Here is a 19219-nt window from a genome sequence, read left to right on the forward strand (position 1 = left end):
GTAGTCTGTGTGACAGCATGGGAACCGCGGCGCTCTGACCGCCAGCAGCGTGTAAGATTACCACCAATCAGAGTCAGTGTTTCCCAGCGCAGTCACACAGATGGCAGTGTGGGAAACGTTGGATGTTCAGGCCCCCCCATTCATTCAAGTGGGGTCCAGGTACCGTTCTGGTACCCGAACCAAACTTTTTTTTTTTTAATTTCAGCCGAACCCGACAGGAATGAATATCCACGTGCCCGCTCATACCTAATCTTCAGCATTATCAGGTTATACGATGTTTATTTAAAAAATGTGTCCTCTCTTTTCACACACTAAGATAGCGAGGAAAGAAGAGAAAAATCTGCTAATGGTTCCTTCTACACAGTAAACAGAAAGGTCTGGGACCAAGCTCTAGTTTAAAGTTCTCCGAGAAGAGTTGTGGGGAAAGATTGATTTGTTTGTGATCAAAATGTACTTTTGGCTCTGTACTCATTCCTGGAAATGGAAAATGGACATACTTAAAACTACAAGTCAAGAGTGGGAAGATTTTCAGTGATCTTGGCTGTAATCCTTTAGAAATCACTCTTAATTCCCCCAAGGGAGTGTGTCATGAATTATGGCTTAAATGCTTTTTTAATTCAGCCATAAAGCTGACTTTTACTACTGGTTTACTGGTGGAACTGGAGTTCCCATGAACCCCAGAAGATTGCTCACCCCATGCTGCCGGACATGGTGAGCATGGCTGTATGGAAATCAGCCATTGTATATACTATACAGTGCCTGCAAGACAATCTGGACAAATAACAGACAACACTGAGCAAATAGGATGCGTGCAGAGTTCACTGACTCTACAATAGTACAACGCAGCATTTACCAGTAATAACAGCTGGTTTTAGTAGACCCTCTGTAATCTAGGGGAGGACACATCATTGGTGCCAGCTGTGCAGCCGCACAGGGGCCCAAGAGGTAAGGGGGCCCATTTCTACCTCCAAAGTAGGTGCAATTTTGCATTTTTTAGTAGCTCTTGGGCTGCAAAGGGCCCATATATTTTTCTTGCACAGGGGCTCTTTTCTGTCTGTGTCTGCCTGGCAAGTGTGACCAACATACCTCCTTGTCAAGAAAAGTTAAAATCCTGTCAAAATTTATCCTCACTACAGTGCAGGGAGCAAAAGTTATCTTGGAGGTCAAAAGTGGAGACCACATTTATCACCATCAGGACTTGATATTGACAGTGCCACCTGTTAGGGACGTCTCAGAGCATGGGAAGTAAAATATATAGGAAGCATTTCACAATATATTAAAGTAAGTAAAAGTGTGCTTTCCATCCAGAAAAAAAAAAAAAGTTTGATTCTTCATCCTCATTGTTTTCCGTACGCCAGCTGAATGTCTATTATACATCACCAATTTAATACATAATTGGCCAAATACAGTTTTCTGTATTAATAATTGAAATGGATCAGTAAAGAACAGATGCTATACAGATAGTATCTATATGACAATTTTTTTAAATGCACTCATTGAGTTAAATGGGAATGTCTGATACTTATAATGGACTAGTGCATGCTGTCCAAAAATGCTCATGTGAGCGACACTATTGCCTTTCAATAGCCCGTGTGATGCATGTATGCCATTTTGGAGTTCAGCACATAGACATGTAATACGCTCATCTGAATGACCCCTAACCTGAGAGCCACATATCATGTCCACTACTCCCTGGTCTCAGCCACATCACACTTCTGGCTGCCATCTTTACTTCAAAAATTGCCTTCACAAATTCAGAAGTAGGCAGAATGTCAAAGGCCAAATCCATTCACCGAAAGATACACCTACTAAGAGACATTCCGAAAAAGGTTTTCTCCTTACTCTTCAGTCCAGCGAAGGACTTTATGATCAGTCATATATAGCACAAGGCTCGGTCACATTACATTTTCAGTTAAAGGGTTTGAATCACAAAATCATCACTGAACTATCACACCAGTCCAGGTGTCGTGTTTGGGATTACTACAAAGCTCCTTAGAAATGAATGCGTGAAATCAATATCACAACAGAAAATTGTGGACGGGTCTGGCACTGTTTTGGAAGAACACTGATGATTTTCTTCTCCTGGACATCCCCTTTATTTTGCAGAAAAGAGATAGAGAAGTGTGATAGAACTGATAAACGTAAGAATATTTCCCTGAAATCAACACAATTAGATAATGAGCATTTTTGGGGGTCTGTAAAAGATGTACCGGTTGTTAACGTCGTAAATTAGAGTAAAAAATTGGTAAATGGATATCTTCCCTGCTCTGCGTGCTGGGCTGTGCATGTCCTGGAACACATCTGACATTTGTCACAAATGGCTTTCCAAGTATTCCAACAACTGCACTTAAGACGGATCAACTTGTCCACCCATATCTATCTTTGGTCCCCATTTACCATGCGCTTTCATGTCATAAAACGGAGCCTACAGTTGTCAGGATGTGAGGCACCACTTACAACACTTGTAAGAATCCAGAGTACCAAAAGACTTTAAGATAAATACTGTATTTTGCGGACTATGAGGCGCACCAGATCAGAAGACACACCCTCAATTTTGGGGAGGAAAATAGGAAAAAAATGTTTTTAATAAAATGGTGGTGCGTTTTCCGGTCCGATTTTACAGTAGCTTACTGGGGACGGCTGCAGTGGAGGGGGGGGTCACTGGAGGCAGGGTCGCTACTGCAAGAAGCTGGTGGAGTGGTCACAATGCTGTGGGCCCCGGCTGGGAGAAGGGGGAGTTCAGCAGTGCAAGGCTGTGGTGGGCCCTGGGCTTTCAGAAAATGTCAACAGAGTCCCTGCACTTCCCATTATTTCACTGGAATGGGCATTGCAAGAAAGGCCTCTAGAGGCGGCGTATACACAGATTGAGATCTCCTGAGCCAGGGGAGAAAGCAAAAGAGAGTATACACACACAGAGTATACAGGTCCTTCTCAAAAAATTAGCATATAGTGTTAAATTTCATTATTTACCGTAATGTAATGATTACAATTAAACTTTCATATATTATAGATTCATTATCCACCAACTGAAATTTGTCAGGTCTTTTATTGTTTTAATACTGATGATTTTGGCATACAACTCCTGATAACCCAAAAAACCTGTCTCAATAAATTAGCATATCAAGAAAAGGTTCTCTAAACGACCTATTACCCTAATCTTCTGAATCAACTAATTAACTCTAAACACATGCAAAAGATACCTGAGGCTTTTATAAACTCCCTGCCTGGTTCATTACTCAAAACCCCCATCATGGGTAAGACTAGCGACCTGACAGATGTCAAGAAGGCCATCATTGACACCCTCAAGCAAGAGGGTAAGACCCAGAAAGAAATTTCTCAACAAATAGGCTGTTCCCAGAGTGCTGTATCAAGGCACCTCAATGGTAAGTCTGTTGGAAGGAAACAATGTGGCAGAAAACGCTGTACAACGAGAAGAGGAGACCGGACCCTGAGGAAGATTGTGGAGAAGGACCGATTCCAGACCTTGGGGAACCTGAGGAAGCAGTGGACTGAGTCTGGTGTGGAAACATCCAGAGCCACCGTGCACAGGCGTGTGCAGGAAATGGGCTACAGGTGCCGCATTACCCAGGTAAAGCCACTTTTGAGCTACAGAGAAGCAGCACTGGACTGTTGCTAAGTGGTCCCAAGTACTTTTTTCTGATGAAAGCAAATTTTGCATGTCATTCGGAAATCAAGGTGCCAGAGTCTGGAGGAAGACTGGGGAGAAGGAAATGCCAAAATGCCTGAAGTCCAGTGTCAAGTACCCACAGTCAGTGATGGTGTGGGGTGCCATGTCAGCTGCTGGTGTTGGTCCACTGTGTTTCATCAAGGGCAGGGTCAATGCAGCTAGCTATCAGGAGATTTTGGAGCACTTCATGCTTCCATCGGCTGAAATGCTTTATGGAGATGAAGATTTCATTTTTCAGCACGACCTGGCACCTGCTCACAGTGCCAAAACCACTGGTAAATGGTTTACTGACCATGGTATTACTGTGCTCAATTGGCCTGCCAACTCTCCTGACCTGAACCCCATAGAGAATCTGTGGGATATTGTGAAGAGAAAGTTGAGAGACGCAAGACCCAACACTCTGGATGAGCTTAAGGCCGCTATTGAAGCATCCTGGGCCTCCATAACATCTCAGCAGTGTCACAGGCTGATTGCCTCCATGCCACGCCGCATTGAAGCAGTCATTTCTGCCAAAGGATTCCCGACCAAGTATTGAGTGCATAACTGAACATTATTATTTGTTGGTTTTTTTGTTTGTTATTAAAAAACACTTTTATTTGATTAGATGGGTGAAATATGCTAATTTATTGAGACAGGTTTTTTGGGTTATCAGGAGTTGTATGCCAAAATCATCAGTATTAAAACAATAAAAGACCTGACAAATTTCAGTTGGTGGATAATGAATCTATAATATATGAAAGTTTAATTGTAATCATTACATTATGGTAAATAATGAAATTTAACACTATATGCTAATTTTTTGAGAAGGACCTGTACACACAGGACAGCACAGGATCACAGCTGATTCTTTTTGTGAGGAGAAACATTTCACTGCCTGTTTTTAAGCAATGTTTTACCTTAAAGAAAGAATCATTTGTGATCCCGTGCTGTCCTGTCTGTATCCTCTCTTTTCCTTCCTCCCCTGCCCAGGAGCTGTGGTATGATCAGACCATGTTCCTGTACGGTCAGACACAGACATTACACAGTACACAGCAGGGGCACATTTATAAGATTATCTCAGCATATGAACATTTCTTTTAAACACATCCAATTGTGGAAATTATTATTATTCAAAGATCTCTTGATTAAAATTAACTCTGTTCATGGGAAAACCCCTTTAATGGTTTCTGGCCCTGAGCACTTCCCATGTTATTAGATATTAACAAAAGATTATTGATAATCTTATCTAATCAAAGATTATTATCTAAAAAACTAATTAAAGCTGCCAAAAAGGAAACAGAGAAGCACATTGCTAAGGAGAGTAAAACTAATCCCAAACTGTTCTTCAACTATATCAATAGTAAAAGAATAAAAACTGAAAATGTAGGCCCCTTAAAAAATAGTGAGGAAAGAATGGTTGTAGATGACGAGGAAAAAGCTAACATATTAAACACCTTCTTCTCCACGGTATTCACGGTGGAAAATGAAATGCTAGGTGAAATCCCAAGAAACAATGAAAACCCTATATTAAGGGTCACCAATCTAACCCAAGAAGAGGTGCGAAATCGGCTAAATAAGATTAAAATAGATAAATCTCCGGGTCCGGATGGCATACACCCACGAGTACTAAGGGAACTAAGTAATGTAATAGATAAACCATTATTTCTTATTTTTAGGGACTCTATAGTGACAGGATCTGTTCCGCAGGACTGGCGCATAGCAAATGTGGTGCCAATATTCAAAAAGGGCTCTAAAAGTGAACCTGGAAATTATAGGCCAGTAAGTCTAACCTCTATTGTTGGTAAAATATTTGAAGGGTTTCTGAGGGATGTTATTCTGGATTATCTCAATGAGAATAACTGTTTAACTCCATATCAGCATGGGTTTATGAGAAATCGCTCCTGTCAAACCAATCTAATCAGTTTTTATGAAGAGGTAAGCTATAGACTGGACCACGGTGAGTCATTGGACGTGGTATATCTCGATTTTTCCAAAGCGTTTGATACCGTGCCGCACAAGAGGTTGGTACACAAAATGAGAATGCTTGGTCTGGGGGAAAATGTGTGTAAATGGGTTAGTAACTGGCTTAGTGATAGAAAGCAGAGGGTGGTTATAAATGGTATAGTCTCTAACTGGGTCGCTGTGACCAGTGGGGTACCGCAGGGGTCAGTATTGGGACCTGTTCTCTTCAACATATTCATTAATGATCTGGTAGAAGGTTTACACAGTAAAATATCGATATTTGCAGATGATACAAAACTATGTAAAGCAGTTAATACAAGAGAAGATAGTATTCTGCTACAGATGGATCTGGATAAGTTGGAAACTTGGGCTGAAAGGTGGCAGATGAGGTTTAACAATGATAAATGTAAGGTTATACACATGGGAAGAAGGAATCAATATCACCATTACACACTGAATGGGAAACCACTGGGTAAATCTGACAGGGAGAAGGACTTGGGGATCCTAGTTAATAATAAACTTACCTGGAGCAGCCAGTGCCAGGCAGCAGCTGCCAAGGCAAACAGGATCATGGGGTGCATTAAAAGAGGTCTGGATACACATGATGAGAGCATTATACTGCCTCTGTACAAATCCCTAGTTAGACCGCACATGGAGTACTGTGTCCAGTTTTGGGCACCGGTGCTCATGAAGGATATAATGGAACTAGAGAGAGTACAAAGGAGGGCAACAAAATTAATAAAGGGGATGGGAGAACTACAATACCCAGATAGATTAGTGAAATTAGGATTATTTAGTCTAGAAAAAAGACGACTGAGGGGCGATCTAATAACCATGTATAAGTATATAAGGGGACAATACAAATATCTCGCTGAGGATCTGTTTATACCAAGGAAGGTGACGGGCACAAGGGGGCATTCTTTGCGTCTGGAGGAGAGAAGGTTTTTCCACCAACATAGAAGAGGATTCTTTACTGTTAGGGCAGTGAGAATCTGGAATTGCTTGCCTGAGGAGGTGGTGATGGCGAACTCAGTCGAGGGGTTCAAGAGAGGCCTGGATGTCTTCCTGGAGCAGAACAATATTGTATCATACAATTATTAGGTTCTGTAGAAGGACTTAGATCTGGGGATTTATTATGATGGAATATAAGCTGAACTGGATGGACAAATGTCTTTTTTCGGCCTTACTAACTATGTTACTATGATACCAGGTGATTGCAAGAGAAGATTCTCCTTCTCTTCATGTTCTAATCACAGCGACTTTCCTCACTTACTTACTTTATATACAAAGTATTTGATTCTACTTCCAGGCTGCCTTCCATGTCATTGTTATTGGAATACAGGAAAACATATTTTTACCGGATGTTTGTAACTTCCTGGTAAGTTATGGTGAGAAGAGATGCACAGACAATAGCTCAAACATATTGTAATGATGTTAAAAATCACATATACAGATTCTCATATTCTGCATTTCAGGGTATGTGCACACGTCAGGATTTCTTGCAGAAATTTCCTGAAGAAAACCGGACATTTTCTGCAAGAAATCTGCATTTTTTTTTTTTTTGCGTTTTTTTCTCGTTTTTTTTGCGGTTTTCTTAGCATTTTGCAAGCGTAATTAGCTTGCAGAATGCTAAAGTTTTCCAAGCGATCTGTAGCATCGCTTGGAAAACTGACTGACAGGTTGGTCACACTTGTCAAACATAGTCAAACTATTTACTATAGATGCTGCCTAAGCAGCATCAATAGTAAAGGATATCATGTTAAAAATAATAAAAAAAAATAAAAAAAGGGTTATACTCACCCTCTGCAGACAGCCGATGTCCTCAGCGGCGTCCGTTCCTATAGATGGTGCGCGCAGGACCTTCAATGACGTCGCGGTCACGTGAGCGGTCATATGAGCGGTCCCGCGACCAATCACAGGACCGTGACGTCATCGCAGGTCCTTCACACAGACCATCTATAGGAATGGAAGCGGCAGCGTGCACCGCTGAGAGGCGGGAAGACACCGGGGCCATCAGAGGGTAAGTATATGTCTTTTTTTTATTTTAATTCTTTTTTTTTACCAATTATATGGTGCCCAGTCCGTGGAGGAAAGTCTCCTTTCCTCCACCCTGGGTACCAACTGCACATAATCTGCTTACTTCCCGCATGGTGTGCACAGCCCCATGCAGAAAGTAAGCAGATCAATGCATTCCTAGGTGTGCGGAGTCACCGCAATTCCGCAAATTTAATGAACATGTTGTTTTTTTTCCGCAATGCGATTTTTTCGTGGAAAAAAATGCAACATTTGCACAAAAAATGCGGAATACATTGTAAATAATAGGAGGCATATGTAAGCGTTTTTTTCGCGTTTTCATAGCGAAAAAACGCGAAAAAAACGCGAAAAATACTGTACGTGTGCACATGGCCTAAGGCTATGTGCACACGTTCAGGATTTCTTGCAGAAATTTCCTGAGAAAAACCTGAAATTTTCTGCAAGAAATCTGCATGTGTTTTTTTGCGCGTTTTTACCGCGTTTTTGGTGCTTTTTTTTTTTTTAGGATTTTTCCGGACATTTCCCAATGCATTATATAGTGGGAAATCCGCAAAATTAATGAACATGTGCGTTTTTTACTGTGATGCGTTTTTTTCGCAGAAAAAAAACACATCATGTGCACAAAAATTGCAGAATTCATTCTAAATGATGGGATGCATAATGTATGCTGTTTTTTGGAGTTTTATAGCGTTTTTAAAGCGAAAAAAAACGCGAAAAATCAGCAACGTGTGCACACAGCCTAACACTTGAGGATGTCACCACTAACAAAAGCACACTAGAACATTAAAAAGTTGTTTAGTTGAAATAAAAATAATATTCAACAATGTGTTTAAAAAAGTAAAGTATATAGCTCACTAAAATGCTTAAATGGGAATCTGTCACCACATTTGACCCATCTAAACTATTAATATGGGCATACAGATTATAGACTGCTGAAAACAGTCCAACATGTATGGAATCTGAAGCTGAGAGGAACCTGCAGATGTGTCAGGTATAATCACACACAGCCGTGAGATCCGGAGAGCAGAGAGCGACCATTACACACCACACTGGTAACACTGGTAACCATTACACATCACATCGGTAACACTGGTAACCATTGCACATCACACTGGTAACACTGGTAACCATTACACATCACATCGGTAACATTGGTAACCATTACACATCACATCGGTAACACTGGTAACCATTACACACCACACTGGTAACACTGGTAACCATTACACATCACATCGGTAACACTGGTAACCATTACACACCACACTGGTAACACTGGTAACCATTACACATCACATCGGTAACACTGGTAACCATTACACGTCACACTGGTAACAATGGTAACCATTACACATCACATCGGTAACACTGGTAACCATTGCACATCACACTGGTAACACTGGTAACCATTACACACCACACTGGTAACACTGGTAACCATTACACGTCACACTGGTAACAATGGTAACCATTACACATCACATCGGTAACACTGGTAACCATTGCACATCACACTGGTAACACTGGTAACCATTACACGTCACACTGGATTACAATAGAAAAAAAGACAGTAATGCAACTTTTGGCAAAACACTTAAGAAAATTACCTCTTTTTCTTTGTAATAATGAGCACATCATTGAACAGGAAGAAGTAGACGGCTTGTTTTGTTGTCTTCCGGGAGAAAATGCCAGTATCCTCTACAAAAGACGTAAGTTCTCCCCTCTTTAATAACCACCGAGAAGATGACACTAAGGGGAAGGGCTGCAGAAGATACAACATATGACATCAAAACTTAGCTGACTATTACAAAAAATGATAAAAAAAACGATGCAAATGTGCATTCAATCATTCATAGTATTTATGATGTACATACAGAATTTAATGATATAAAATGTGGACATCAATAATAAAAAACAAGCTAAAAGAAATGGTGAACATTTGACAATTTCTTGGCTTTAAATACTCTTTTTTACATTTATCAGCGTTTCAACCTATAACAAAGTGTTAATGACTACAAAGGGTATATAATGGGTCTGTTGGTCCTCAGCCAGACCATGGGACTGGTGGATGCATGATTAAATGTCTTTAGCCTGTGCCAAAATGCTGAAGGGCAGAATGCCAACACTAGTAACTCCTTTCCTAAATAAAAGTACCCAGTTTCCTGCGAAGAGTCAATGAAACAGGACAGTTCAGATGAAAATAACAAGATAGCGCTGTCGTTTTTAACTCATCATCAGCCAAAGGTCCTTACTAAAGTAATGGTCCACTCTATTGCTGCGGTGTAATACACGAGCACTACGGTTTTATTGTACTCATCTACTGGATCTCCAGGTTTTATGTTCACAGCAGTTTTACTAACAGTAATTGCTGCCAGGGAATCCTCAGTTACTATGTCTGTTTGAAAATTAGAAAACAGATGTCTGTAGAAGAAATCCATGTGAAATAAAGCCTTTATTCAGACTCCACTGTAATGATTAGATCGGGAAAATGTAAATATACAAACAGCAAGTAAATAATGAAAGCCGTAGTTGATGGCCACCTCTATATAATGAATATTATCCAGACTTCTGATAAAAGTCAACACAAACATGAATGACCTGAAGGATCAGATACTGGAGCCAAGACCTTGTGTGGAGTCAGATCATCACGTTTACAATTTTACCTTTTTCAACTATAAGACAAAGAATTCCAACTATGAAAAACATGTAAATTCTGGGTAAAAAAAAGTCAAACACCTGAAGACATACAGCACACTATTCTTGACAAGACTATGTGAGTTTAGTTCCACGTGTGCGGTGTCCAAAACTGGAAAGATTTTTAATGTGAGAGCAGCATATTTGAGAGTATTATTTCATTACTAGATGGTGGCCCGATTCTAACGCATCGGGTATTCTAAAATATGCATGTCCACGTAGTATATTGCCCAGCGACATAGTATATTGCCCAGCCACGTAGTATATTGCACAGTGACGTAGTATATTGTACAGTGACGTAGTATACAGCACAGAGCCACGTAGTATATTGCCCAGCCCACGTAGTATGTTGCCCAGCCACGTAGTATATTGCCCAGTCACGTAGTGTATAGCCCAGCCACGTAGTATATTGCACAGTGACGTAGTATATTGTACAGTGACGTAGTATACAGCACAGAGCCACGTATTATATTGCTCAGCCACGTAGTATATTGCCCAATTACATTGTATTTTGCCCAGTCACATAGTATATTGTCCAGCGACGTAGTATATTGCCCAGCCACGTAGTATATTGCCCAGTGACGTAGTATATTGCAGTGACGTAATATACAGCACAGAGCCACGTAGTATATTGCTCAGCCACGTAGTATATTGACCAGTCACGTAGTATATTGCCCAGTGATGTTGTATATTGCCCAGCTACGTAGTATACAGCACAGAGCCACGTAGTATATTGTGCAGCGACATAGTATATTGCCCAGTCACGTAGTATATTGCACAGTCAAGTAGTATATTGCCCAGCCACGTAGTATATTGCCCAGTCACGTAGTATATTGCCCAGTCACGTAGTATATTGCCCAGCCACATAGTATATTGCCCAGCCACGTAGGATATTGCCCAGCCACGTAGGATATTGCCCAGCCACGTAGTATATTGCAGTCAAGTAGTATATTGCCCAGCTATGTAGAATATTGCCCAGCTATGTAGAATATTGCCCAGTTATGTAGTATATTGCCCAGTCACGTAGTATATTGCCCAGCCACGTAGTATATTGCAGTCAAGTAGTATATTGCCCAGCTATGTAGTATATTGCCCAGCCACGTAGTATATTGCCCAGCCACGTAGTATATTGCCCAGTCACGTAGTATATTGCCCAGCTACATAGTATATTGCCCAGTCATGTAGTATATTGCCCAGTGACGTAGTATATTGCCCAGCCACGTAGTATATTGCCCAGTCACGTAGTATATTGCCCAGCTACATAATATATTGCCCAGTCACGTAGTATATTGCCCAGCTACATAGTATATTGCCCAGCTACATAGTATATTGCCCAGTCACGTAGTATATTGCCCAGCTACGTAGTATATTGCCCAGCCACGTAGTATATTGCCCAGTCACGTAGTATATTGCCCAGCTACGTATGTCACAGGTTAAAAAATAAAAAATAAACATACTCACCTTCGGATCCGAGGGCCCCTAGTAGTTGTAACATACTCACCTTCGGATCTGGCGCAGGCGATGAGGGTGCGGCTGCCATCATCGTCCGTTCCCAGGATGCATTGTGAAATTACCCAGATCACATAGTGGTCTCGCGAGGCCGCTAAGTCTTCTGGGTAATTTCGCAATGCATTGCCGGGAACGGAAGATGGCGGCACAAGCTGCTCGGCAGACAACGGAGGGTGAGTATAGCAGGTTTTTTGTTTTTTTATTATTTTTAACATTAGATTTTTTACTATTGATGCCGCATAGGCAGCATCAATAGTAAAAAGTTGAGGACACACAGGGTTAATAGCGGCGGTAACAGAGTGCGTTACTCGCGGCATAACGCGGTCCATTACCGCCGGCATTAACCCTGTGTTAGCGGTGGCTGGAGGGGAGTATGCGGGCGCCGGGCAGTGACTGCGGGGAGTAAGGAGCGGCCATTTTCTTCCGGACTGTGCCCGTCGCTGATTGGTCATGGCTTTTTTTCCGCGACCAATCAGTGACTTGGATTTCCTTGACAGACAGAGGGCCCGCGACCAATGAATATCCGTGACAGACAGACAGAGACAGAAGGACAGAAAGACGGAAGTGACCCTTAGACAATTATATAGTAGATTACAAAGTATTCAAGTGCAATGGAAAAATGTAATAATTGCTCTTCTCGACCCAGTGAATAGACCAAAATAAATTAAATTCCTAAAAAATTAAATCTGCTTCGTTTTCTTATAAATGATTTATAATTACTGAGATCCCTTTAGGGACAGGCAAATTGGTTGCAATTTGGAAAAAATCATAAACAACAGAATTAATGTCACATTTTATGGTCCATTTGGCAACATTCTTAGTAAAATGGGAAATAAGCAGAATAAGTACGTGGCAGATCTTCCCCCAGGTTATGAACTGTCTGACATGAAATTTGGGAGTGGCCCCTAATATACGAGACAAAACAAATAGAGGTTATATGGGAATAAGGAAAGAGCATTCCCCAAGATAATGACTTGGGCCGAACGTTACATAACACCTTTTCCATATACAGCCATGTAAATAATTTTATGTAAAAAAAGACAAGTATTATATGACCCACAATTATATTTGCAAGCTTTCCGGGCACAGAAGCCCCTTCATCAGGCACGTATACAAATGAATGACAGGAGCACAAGATGAACGGGCCTCTATTGGTTAACAAGAAAAATTGTATATGTAAGCTTTCCAGCCGCAAAAGTATCATTCATATAATAACCTGAAGGTGCGCCCCCAAAAATGTCTTAGCTATGAGGGTGCCCACATAAGTTCCTCAGGTATAGTTATGCCCCATAAGTGTCTCACCTGAAGGTGTGCCCCCCAAATGCCTTATCCTCTGGTGTGCCCACATAAGTGCCTCAGGCAGAGGTATGCCCCATAAGTGCCTCACCTGAAGGTGTGCCCTCAAAATGCCTTATCCACAGGTGTGCCCACATAAGTACCTCGGCTGCAGGTGTGCCCCAGAAGTCCTTCTGCTACAAGTATGCCCAAATAAATACCTTAAAGTGTCTCTCTGCAGATATGCTACAAAAGAGCTTTAGCTACAAGTGTGTCCCTAGAAGCGCCTTAACTAGAGGCATTGTCCCATAAATGCTTCAATCCAGATGAGCCACCATAAGCGCCTAAGTTATGGGTGTGCCCCTAAAAGCTCCTCAACTACAAGAGTGATCCCATAAGTGTGTCAACAACAGGAATACCTCTACAAGTGACAAATCATTACTGTGAGTCCTATAACTAGGTGACAAAACTAAATGTCTAGTGCAGTCAAAACTGGTACGGTCTAGAAAAAAAAGCATCAAAAAACATACACACAAGTCCAAAGCAAGGGCTGCAGACAACTGTGTAGGGTTACAGAATGGAAAGACTTTAATGCTTACTTTGGAATATCTGGAATACACTATGCTACAAATATAGAAGTAAAGACAAATCAAGAAACTGCATCTAAGACAAATTACATTTTTTTCTAACACTTTTACATTCCAATAAAAAAAAAAAAAAGATTTGTATGAAGAAAGGTTCTTAATATTTATACTGTGCTGGAATATTGTAAACCGGCAAAATGCTTTATGATCTCCACTGTAATTCTGCAGGATGGATGATGTCAAGGCTTCTCAATGAACATTTATCTTCTATTTTATACGTATATACACAGCAGATGTTCAGATAGGAGAGTGACCTAAAGGTACCGTCACACTCAGCGACGCTGCAGTGATATAGACAACGAGCCGACCTAAACTAGATCGCTGGAGCGTCGCTGTTTAGGTCGCTGTAGTGACGTCAAACACGGCAACTCCAGAACGATGCAGAAGCGATCCAGTGATGTAACGGCGACTCACTTCTCGTTCTCGCTGGTTGTTAGCTCCATGTAAAACGTTGCTGGCGTTGTTGCTTTTGATGTCAAACACGACGATACACGCCGACTTGTCGACGAAATAAAGTTCCGGATTTCTAGCTCCGATCAGCGATGGCACAGCGGGATCCAGATCGCTGCTGCGTGTCAAACACAACGAGATCGCTATCCAGGACGCTGCAACGCCACGGATTGTTGTCGTTCTCGTTGCAAAGTTACTGAGTGTGACGGTACCTTAAGAGAGGGTGCTGGGACACTTGAGCTTAGGGTATTCCAGTTAAGATGAAACCCCCACAAATGTTAGGACAGGAAAGCCTTAGGCTATGTGCACACGTTGCGGATTCTCTGCGAATCCGCAACGTTTTTTGATGTGCAGAAACGCTGCAGATCCGCAATTGATTTACAGTACAATGTAAATCAATGAGAAAAAAAAGAATGATGTGCACACTTTGCGGAAAATCCACTGTGGAAACGCTGCGGTTTAAAAGAAGTAGAATGTCACTTCTTTTTTGTGGATCTGCAGCGTTTTTGTACCCATTCCATTATAGAAAATCGCAGGGGTAAAAACTGCAGCAAATCCGCAAGAAAACCGCAGCAAAAACGCACAAAAAACGTGACAAATCCGCAGGTGCGTTTTTTGCCAGGAGAGGCAGAATCCGCACCAGAAATTCCTAAGCCTAATCCGCAACGTGTGCACATAGCCTTAAACCTAAATTTCCCAGCCAAGAGACCACTGCCAGTAGAACTTGAATAGAGCAGCTGGTTGTGTACGAATCACATCATTTGACGCTTCATTCACGGTCTATGAACAAGACTCCATCCAACGCCTACGGGGCACATCTTGCAGATTTGGGAAAGTGGGTAAGAAAATTGTAGTGATCAATAGCAGTCTCAGAGATCAGACCTACATTGAGCTAATAATTTGCCCCTCTCCAGTAGACAGGTGGATATTTATTTAAACTAGAATACCCTTTATACAGCTTCAATATCTTTAAATCTAAGATTTCATAACTCACTGCTTAAGCCCCCAATATTAGGAAGGGTCAGTCATTCGACCGGTAGTCATCTTGTCCATCTTTGCCATCTATAGGTGTGCTCGCACTGCCAAACACTCCGATGTTCCATATGAAAGGGTTGCTGGCAGACATGTCTGGCAGGGACTTATCTCCAGGCGATCAAAAGGACTGACAATCCAAAATCTGAGATGCTGGATTCTTAAGTCCGCTGACAGTCAAATGTCCGTAGCCCCTGTACACATTAGACTGTTGATTCAACACGTCAATATCAGAACTTTAGGGCCTGTGGACATTGCTTTTTTTCTGTGCAGATTTGTCACAAAACCTGAAGGGTTTCCTGAGGCAGCAAAGTAAATGAGAATCCTGAAGTGTCATGCACACGTTGCTTCTTTGTGACTTGCAGATTTCGTGCAGATTTAAATCTGCAGCATATCAATTCTTTCAAGGTTTTTGCAGCAGATTTTACTCAACTCAATGAGTTGGGAAAAATATCCATCAAGAACAGGGGTAAAAAATGCATTAAAAATGCAACTACTTTACACAGCATTTTTCCTGCCAAAAGATGCAGAAATGGTGAAGAAATTTCTGCACCAAATACTCAATGTGTGCAGATACCGTGACTGTGCAGTAAAGCTACATTTTCTAAGATGAAAATCACCAACGGTAGACCTGGAAGGACATACACAGGATGCTGCAAGTTTGAGACCTGCTGCCTGCAGAATTCTGACTGATTTGTGTGTGTGTATATATATATATATATATATATATATATATATATATATGTATATATATATATATATATATATATATATATATATACAGTATATATACTACATTGGACTTGGGACGCAGGCTATCATCACATCTCGGCCCTGTATCTCCTGGGCACCTCAGGAGCTTCTTAGGTTCTCCATCACCAAGACTCTGTAGCGTTACTCCCGTCAATGTTGTATCAGGACTAGTGACAGAGGCGCCAAGGAGATGCAGGGCTGAGGATGCCAGCAATAGAAGTGTAGTCAGGCTGCAACTAAAGACCGGTCCATAGGTCGGATCTGGGTACGGCAAATTTTTTTACTTGTCTATAAACCATTGGCTTTACTTTACTAGACATATCAAAAGAGTGCCTTCCTGGCATATGTCTGGCTAGTATGCATGGTCATACCTGTCTTATCAGTGTACTGAAAAGCTCAGACGGATACAATGGTTTATGTAATGACACAATGACATAAGAAATTAGCCAAAAACACAACAGCCATAGAGATATTTATTGGTTAGACATATACGGTTTTCACATCTATTAGTGGGCTCAGACCTACACTTAGACATGATAAGATGAAGATAGGACCTATAAAATAAAATCATCTTCATGAAGGAAAAAACGGCACATATTTTTGTAAGGAGATGCATGCAGATCCAGATTAGATACTGACGTATACATTGGTGCAGATCTACATAGATACCGTATACATTGGGGCACAGCAGTCTCTTGCCCGAACAGCTACGGTAAGACACAATGAAAGCCTCTGGCCTACTCCTAAATGAGCACTTAAATGCATTGTAGACAAACAAAATAATCATTGTCTTCTATTTCCAAGAGCAGAAACTAAACCAGTTTCTCTGGTGTACGAAGTTCCTGCACTAGATAAAAGGTCATGCGACGCAGCAGAAACATATCATGTCAATGAATCACTGCGCAATAACATTTAGTGTCAATAAAAAAATAAAAGCAAATCTACACTGGAGAAACACTTATTGCGGAGGGGTTTTGTGTTTGGCTGTTTTTTTTACCCAAGGTAAAGGACTCAAGTTGCTGCACTAGACTTGTCGCTGAATACCATAACCAAGGAAAAAAATCAGGTTCAGCGAAAAGATTGAAAGCCATTTACACTATAAGGACTCGCTCACACGAGCGTATACATTGGATGAGTGCTATCCAATGTTATTCGATAGGGCAGTGATGATCAGCATTATTTCTCATGCAGATTTGGCATGAGAAAAAAATTGCAATCTACAGTGACACGTTCAGGAAAGGTTAAAAAACATTTATGTCAACGCAAAGTAATTAAGACTGAATAACATACAACTCTTAGGAACACGATAATTTGGGAGATTCTACAGTCCAAGATGTTTAAATTAGTATTTTCATTTGAGAATCAGCTATTTTAATCCCTGGATCTCGACCATTCCTACCTTACTGGGTGGGGGGAAATAGACCTCTTAAACCTATAATTACTATAGATAATATATGATGTGGTACATACTACACATATCAAAATAACTACTCAATGTTTGCAATACATTAACCTGTCATTAGAATGTAACCAATTTGTCTTGGAAGCACAGCTTTGTTTGCTACAGGCAGCCCACTCCTATATACTGTGTTGAGCTGATAGAGGAGAACTCTATCATGAGTACCCCCTAAACTGCTCTTGGCTTTGGTGTCCACTGGAAAAAAAAAAACATTTCCGTTGATGCTCTATAATACATAAAGGGTTTTTCTGGTTTTGAAGAACCCCCTGTCACCCAGGTGCAGTTGGTTTAAAAACAACTTTGCTTTACTCACCCTTCCTAGGTCTAGAGCTAAACCACTATTGCTCAGGGCGTCTGGTCACAACGCTGAACAATCAGTAAACTCAGACTCTCTGAGCAGTTGGGTCATAATAATAATAATCTTTATTTTATATAGCGCTAACGTATTCCGCAGCGCCTTACAGTTTGCACAGATTATCATCACTGTCCCCGTTGAGGCTCACAATCCCTATCAGTATGTCTTTGGAATGTGGTAGGAAACCCACGCAAACACGGAGAGAACATACAAACTCTTTGCAGATGTTGTCCTTGGTGGGGTTTGAACCCAGGACTCCAGCACTGCAAGGCTGCTGTGCTAACCACTGCGCCACCGTGCTGCTGGGACATCAATTTTGGACAGAGCCACTGACCTCAGGTATTGGCTGCAGTGCTGATGTGATGTCACCGATGCAGACAATAACACACCCTGGGAGCAGCGGCACAGACTCCATGCTAGATCCAGGGAGGATAAAAAACCTATTGGCTTTTGTTTATAAAAAATTGCAGCCAGCTGACAGTGATTTTCCAAATCCAGAAAGCCCCTTCAATCTAACAAGGATGCAGCCAATTATAGTCGTTCCAGATATTTAAGGCAGATCACCTCTGGGATGCGAATCAATGTTATGATCACTTGCTTGGATGTTTCAAAAAAATTGAATAGAAAAAGACTACCTTTCCATTCATTCTTCGCCTAGATTCAGTGGCTGATGACAAACCCAACAGGAGGTTCTCAGGTCAGTGACCTCAGTTCTCAACATATATGCGGCTTCCCGAATTGGCAGCAGCATTTATCAGATATTTTAATGCTCAGGACAGAAGCAATTGTCCAATTATACTGACAAAAAAAAAAATCTTTAACGCTTTTTTTTTATCTATTGGCCAATTATTCGAAATAATTTGAGAATATAAAAAATTCTCTATGGAGACCAATTAAGTTATTTCAGTTTCTAAAGCTATCACAAAACATTCTCGTTCTGGGTTGGTGTGTTTCTAAGTGGTCAGACACCCAATGATCATATATTTGTCCAAAACGCAGACAGAAGAAATGTGGCATTATTAAAGTATTACTATGCACTTAGTGAGAAACTCCTGCCATCTGCCACTAAATCCAGTATTGTCCTTCAACCTCTTCATCTCTTCAAGGGAAATAAATTCAGCATCAACATTTAAATCTAGTTACAAAATTAAAAAAACAAATTGCAATACCTTTATTTTAAACTCCAACTGGGAGTTAATAGTCACCATCATTTCTGTTCTTTCCATCTTCCGTGCTCCTTCATTGCACAGACGCACCAGCTGCGAGAGAATTCATATTTTAATGTATGATTAAATGGATATTAAAACACAGAAAGAAGAAACATGGTAGTAGTAAGGTAATACTCTCTCTTCCCATGACCCAGGAAACGTTAAGTAAACACTGTG

The 19219-nt window shown here is 41.1% G+C and overlaps 1 protein-coding gene across 3 annotated transcripts in view; it reads right to left on the reverse strand.

Moving 5' to 3' along the window:
• Nucleotides 1–19219, reverse strand: part of ARHGEF26 (Rho guanine nucleotide exchange factor 26) — a 203082-nt gene that overhangs the window by 47908 nt on the left and 135955 nt on the right. For all 3 annotated transcript variants that reach the window (XM_069727465.1, XM_069727466.1, XM_069727467.1), the window contains exons 10-11: nucleotides 19004–19093; nucleotides 9271–9425 (exon numbers count right to left, since the gene is read on the reverse strand). In XM_069727465.1, the coding sequence (XP_069583566.1) occupies nucleotides 9271–9425; nucleotides 19004–19093 (245 nt within the window). The remainder of the gene's footprint in view (nucleotides 1–9270; nucleotides 9426–19003; nucleotides 19094–19219) is intronic.

The sequence above is a fragment of the Ranitomeya imitator genome, chromosome 5, assembly GCF_032444005.1.
Source record: "Ranitomeya imitator isolate aRanImi1 chromosome 5, aRanImi1.pri, whole genome shotgun sequence".
Lineage (NCBI taxonomy): Eukaryota > Metazoa > Chordata > Amphibia > Anura > Dendrobatidae > Ranitomeya > Ranitomeya imitator.